General features: G+C 40.0%; 1 protein-coding gene across 1 annotated transcript; it reads left to right on the forward strand.

The window, feature by feature from the left end:
• The first annotated feature begins 4,108 nt into the window (after window positions 1-4,108).
• On the forward strand, window positions 4,109-5,145 carry LOC120281291 (UDP-glycosyltransferase 73C1-like). The gene is made up of 3 exons (XM_039288151.1): window positions 4,109-4,326; window positions 4,410-4,507; window positions 4,598-5,145. Exons 1-3 carry the CDS (start codon window positions 4,109-4,111, stop codon window positions 5,143-5,145), a joined length of 864 nt encoding a protein of 287 aa, XP_039144085.1.
• The last annotated feature ends 649 nt before the right edge of the window (window positions 5,146-5,794 follow it).

The raw sequence follows: 5,794 nt of genomic DNA on the forward strand, positions 1-5,794 counted from the left end.
AATAATACACAAGCACGTAGAAAAGTTCAAAGGGGCCCCGATGGTTTTACTGTGAATTTTATATGTTTTATTGAATCTAATTGGTGATCATACACGCTAAGATTCATGTTTCGGGTAGAACATATGTTGCTTTGATTCCTAAAAGATAATTCAATTTCTCGATACTTGGATTTTTGTCCGATTATCAGAATGTCTTTTAAAAAGTGTACTGCAAAAATTTTCAATCAACTGCTTACCATTTCCCAGATCTGTAAGCTAGTGGATCCCGAGCACGTTTATCCGCGGCAGTAGGCATTATGATAACATAATCCGCCTTAAAATATCTCATAGCTTGAATTTGATTCCTCCGCTCATCCCTAGGATGATTTTAAAAACTGATGTCGAGAAAGTTTTTGACACAATCTAGTGGCTAGCTATTCTTGCTACCCTTCGGAGAATGCATTTCCTTGAGTTCGTGACAGAATGATCCATAGTTTCTCTCGCCCTTTTGCCTCCTTTTTCTTGTATTCTCACAGACCACCATTCCTCCTAGATTCACAATAGGAGGGAGCCAAACAGTGAGATCCACTCTCCCTTTGTTCTTTCATCTCGACCTCCCAAACTCTCTCAGGTTATTTTGAATAAAGTCGTTCTCTTAATCTAGTTCCCCGTTTTAATTCAAATCTTCCTAGAGACTTCAACCATTTGATATTCGCTGATGATCTCATCCTAATCACCACGCTTCTAGGAATTGAAAACGCATTAGAAACCGCCATCTTGGCTCTAATATTTATCAAAAGCTACGGTGTTAAAAGCCAAAACCTCCTTAAATATGCTATTTTTCTTCCCTCTTGGTGTAATAGAAAGGTTTCTAAAACTCATTTCCAGATTTTGGGCATCAAGTTAAGTAAGTTCCGCTCAATTGCCTTGGTGCTCCCATTTTCTAGAAGACTCTTAGTCACCACTAAATTTCCTTCCAAAAAGAATTAAGTCCGTTATTCACCTCAACCATTCTTCCATTTCACTACCGTCGATTGTCCTCCCTCACGCAGACTATTTTTGCAATCCTAAATTATCTTCGCTTTATATGAATCCGCCTAATACCATTTTGGATGCTATTTCTAAACCTGTTTCAGATTTTCTCTAGTGGAGAAATGGCAATAGTAGTAGCTTCCACCGGCTAGTTGGACACTTACTACACTTAATAAAACAAAGGGAGAGCTAGGAATTGATCTCGTGACATGTCAAACACTCCCTTATGGCTAAAAATATTTTTCCTATTTTTAACTCTGAAAACAAAATTTGGATTAATATTTTCAAAGACAAGTACAAATTTTGGAATCCTTGGACTAAAGATAAACCTTATCGCTCTTTTTGGATTTTTAAATCAATTTGCAATTAAGCTATTTCTTCATACCTAACTTTTTAAAATTCTTTTCTCGCCAATCCCTCTTGTTTGACTGCTTGAAAGATCCTCGATTATGGATCTCCCTATCACCCATAAACTTACCATTCTAAACATGGATCTTTCTTTGAAGATTTGCATTTCAATGATCCTCTCTGACGGCAATGATTTTCACTCACTTCTAAAAATTCTTTTTGTAAAAACTTAGATTCGAGAGGATAAATAATATCAAAATTGATTCTCACGATGATAGCCTTTGGGTCTGGGCCCCTTCCACACTTAAGACTACCATTTCAGCTCGCTTATGACTTTATGAACTACAATGGTAGTGATTTTGAGTCTTTGAAAGGTTGAACTCCATTTGGAAACCGGGTCATGCAAGTGCCATATCAAGACCTTCATCCTGAAATTAGCTCATGGAAAGTTAACCACGGGGCTTTACTCTACCTTTAAAATATTGGGCCTTTTTGTTCTTTTTGTCCCTTCTGTGGATTGAAGAAGAAATAGCTTAGTATCTTATTAGGAAGTGCAAGCCTCAGTGATACAAATCTTTCTTCTCACACTCGGAAAGGTCGACTTTCACAATTTTAACTCAAGCGTAGGGGCTCTTAGGCTAAAGCTCTTATCGCTATCGTGGCTTGGATTATTTGGACAAAGAGATGCAATTTTCATCTTCACAGGCTTGATTCTATTACTTCTAAAGTTTGAAGCCATCAGTCGATTTTTCGTAGCATCGAGAAAATCTGCTGTGGAATCTCACTAAAGCTTTTAGGGGACCGTTGCTCGCTAGAATGCGAAAACATTACACTGCTCACGCAGTAATCTTTTCATGACACACATTTGAATTAGTCACTGGTGGTAATATCACTGTGTAACTGATATTACCAACTTTTGGAAGATTATCAAAAATTCCTAGGTAATCCCATTACCACCAAAATAGCGGCTATATCGATTGGCCAAGTAGGCGGTAATCTCAAATATTTTTGCGACAAATACGCTCTTTGCTTAAAAATAATAATTTCTCATACTATGTCGTTGGATAAAAATTAAATCTGAATAACATTATTTTGGGAATATGTTGAACTTCAAAATTTTTAATTTTTTTTATTCAAAATTTTATTTACTTTAAATTTAAATGTGCACAAAATTGTAGAACACAAAGGGTATTTTTGGGGAATTTAGAACATTACCAAGTTGGACATTATATAATATGAGTTTCCAACCAAATACTGGTTATTATAAATTACCACAACATTCTGGCGTATAATATTCCCCGATCTCATTACCACGTGATCCTCATTACATCGAATATATCATCTATCACTAACCAAACTGCTCTTACTTAGATTATATTCATGTCTTCGCTGTGATGCTTCATGGCACCTCTACAACTACTAGACCCGCCTTGGTTTTATAATCATATCTAACTCGTTTAATTTTACTCGCTCGATTAACGGGAGTCGGGTCATTCTTCTTCTGGTGAGCGCTAAGATTGACGCCACTCGCTCAAGCCCCTCAAATTTGCAAAGACAAAGGATAGAACCCCTGACAAAATATATCGCGACCACCTGTGTGTGCTGCCCCAACCGGTTCGTAAGCTTTATCCTTACATTGCTCTAGAGATTTAATCTGGGATCCAACCTTTAAAAACAACCGATGGAACCATCCCAAAGAGAAGACAATAGTATGGCAGATGAATTAGATAATCATGGAAGACTCAAACCACAGCCTTCTCTTTATTTCAGGTGGATCAGATGTGCCCAAATTGGCTTGAAGACTTATGTGCTCGGAGAAATCTCCACTTTTTAATTGTTGTTTTGTTGTATTTGTTGTTTTATTATTAAAGCGATAAAACCACAAATTTATTGAAAATAAAGACAACAAGTACAACAAAAACAACATAAATGACAATAGACCAAGAAACCAAAGAGGAGAATTCGCCACCAGAGGTAATAAACTCTTAACAGGAAATGAAAAACAGAGGCAAACACAGCTTGAGAGCTGAAAGAGTCCACTAGGAGGCGTACAGGTCTACTCAGGGACTCGCCAAAAACTGGCTGACCGCATCGTAAGACTACTCCATGTCGCTGGAATTTCCTCCAGGCTCAGATTCAAGAAGACGAGGGAGGCTCTTCAACTTTTGAGTTGATTCCACTGGAACTTGGAGTGGGTCCCTCGCTGCAGAAATTCGAAGACGAGGTGATCTTCTTTTCAGAGTCAATCCTTTGTTTTTCTGTTGTTGTTGTTTTGTTTTAGTTACTTTTTCCTCTTTTGCTCAAAAAGGACCTTTCAAAAATGGGCCAACTCACTCGGGCTCCCCAAAACAAATAAGTGGGGTCTTTCTCAACGAAAATAAAATAAAAATAAATTGGGTTGACTAGTTGTCGTCGCGTCACCATTTTCAAGTACCGTGAAGCCCAAGCCACCCCTTCGCCCTTCTCCCCATAAAACCCAGTTCGATCATCTCCACACACAACCGTGATCCTTGCCAAACTCTCCCGTCCGTCTCCGCAACCATGACCAAACAAAACAACCATCATCAATGGCTTCAACAACAACACTACTACAACACCTCCTCATGTTGTTATAGTGCCACTAATGGCACAAGGACAGCATAATCCCTGATGCTTGACATGGCACGGCTGCTGGCTGAGCGCGGGGTGCTCGTCACCTTCATCACAACCCCAGTGAACGCGTCGCGCATCAAACCGATCATCAGCCCGCATGCACGAGTCCAACCTTCATATAAACTTCATCGAGCTCCCTTTCCCCTGCGCCGAAGCTGGCCTTCCCCTCGGCTGCGAAAACTGTGACCTCCTCCCTTCTAAAGACCTCGTTGTGAACTTCTTCGACGCCATCCGACTCTTTGATCACTCTATCGAGCAACGCCTCAAAGATCTCGTCCCCCGCCCGACCTGCATGATCAACGACATGAGCAACCCGTGGGCCGCAAACGTCGCACGTTCACTCAACATTCTGCCGCCCTCGTCTTTCATGGCCCTTCTTGCATTTACATCTATTGTAGTTATGTTTGTCAGCAGCATAAGATTTATGAGACTGTTACTGATGAGTTTGAGGAAATTTCAGTGCCTGGTTTGGCTGATAATGATGATGATGTTGTTGGTCAGAGTTTTTAAGGTATGCAAATTGCACGCACCAGGGTGGTTTAACGCGCCGGTTTTGAGAAGTTGCGTGATGAGATTTTGCATGCAGAGGAGACTACTGATGGGGTGGTCATGAACACTTTCCATGATGTTGAGCCTATGTTTGTGGAGGCTTACAAGAAGGTGATTGGAAAGGATGTTTGGACTGTTGGGCCATTGTGTTTATATGATAAGGATGATTTTTGTGCTAGGATTGAGAGAGGGAATAAGGCTGCAGTGGATCCAGAGAAGTTGTTCGGTTGGCTTGAATCTATGGAGGAAAGGTCTGTGCTTTATGTTAGTTTTGGGAGTCTGACACGGATGAATGTGGGACAGATATTGGAGATTGGGTCAGGACTTGAGGCTTCTGGGGTTCCCTTACTTTGGGTTATTAAGGATGTGGAGAAGTCTCCGGAGGTTGAGGAGTGGTTGAAAGGATTTGAGCAGAGGATGAGTTTGAGGAGTTTTGTTATCAATGGATGGGCCCCACAAGCAGCGATACTTTCACATAAGTCCGTTGGTGGTTTTGTTAGTCATTGTGGGTGGAACTCAACGTTGGAGGCAGTCTCAAATGGTGTGCCAATGATCACTAGCTGCAGTTTGCAGACCAGTTCTTGAATGGGAGGTTAGTTGTGGAGTTGTTGAGGATTGGGATTGCTATTGGAGTGAAGAAGCCAGCGTTTTATTATGGTAAGTGATGAAATTCCAGTTAAGAAGGATGATGTGGAGAGGGCTGTGAGGGAGTTTGATGGGTGATGGAGAGGAGGCTGAGGAGAGAGGAGGATAAGAGCTATAGAGATTAAAAAAGGCTATTAAGGCCATGGAAGAAGGTGGCTCTTCTTACGAGAATATAACTAGGCTCGTTGAGTACATCAAGCATGAACCTGGCAAGGATGTGCAAGGGACTCAAGTTTAATAAATTTGTATATATGTATTTCTAATATATTTTGCATCTCAGAATTTTGTATTTCTATTTTTCAGCAATATGTTATATGTCATGCTTGTTTTTATAAATGGAAAATAACTTAATTAGACCATACATTTTAACACATATATACGCTCCACAGTTGATCCATTATTAGATAGAGTGCATATATATATTTATACTGCACACCAAGATGGTTCTATTAAATTAATGATGAATGAAAGAATTTCTTGACTGTGTGGTGGGGTAAGCGCACATGTTCCAGGATAATCTGTTGGCCAACATATTGAGTACAACCAAAACAGGACAAAGATGCATTATATTTCCATATTCGAGATGATC

Source organism: Dioscorea cayenensis, chromosome 17 (assembly GCF_009730915.1).
Source record: "Dioscorea cayenensis subsp. rotundata cultivar TDr96_F1 chromosome 17, TDr96_F1_v2_PseudoChromosome.rev07_lg8_w22 25.fasta, whole genome shotgun sequence".
NCBI lineage: Eukaryota > Viridiplantae > Streptophyta > Magnoliopsida > Dioscoreales > Dioscoreaceae > Dioscorea > Dioscorea cayenensis.

Bases quoted from the DNA above. Each gene is read 5' to 3' on its own strand.
- LOC120281291 (XM_039288151.1), top strand. From the start codon at position 4,109: ATGCACGAGTCCAACCTTCATATAAACTTCATCGAGCTCCCTTTCCCC. The intron at 4,327-4,409 runs GTGGGCCGCAAA...CATCTATTGTAG, and splicing joins ATCAACGACATGAGCAACCC to TTATGTTTGTCAGCAGCATA. The intron at 4,508-4,597 runs GTCAGAGTTTTT...TTTTGCATGCAG, and splicing joins TAATGATGATGATGTTGTTG to AGGAGACTACTGATGGGGTG.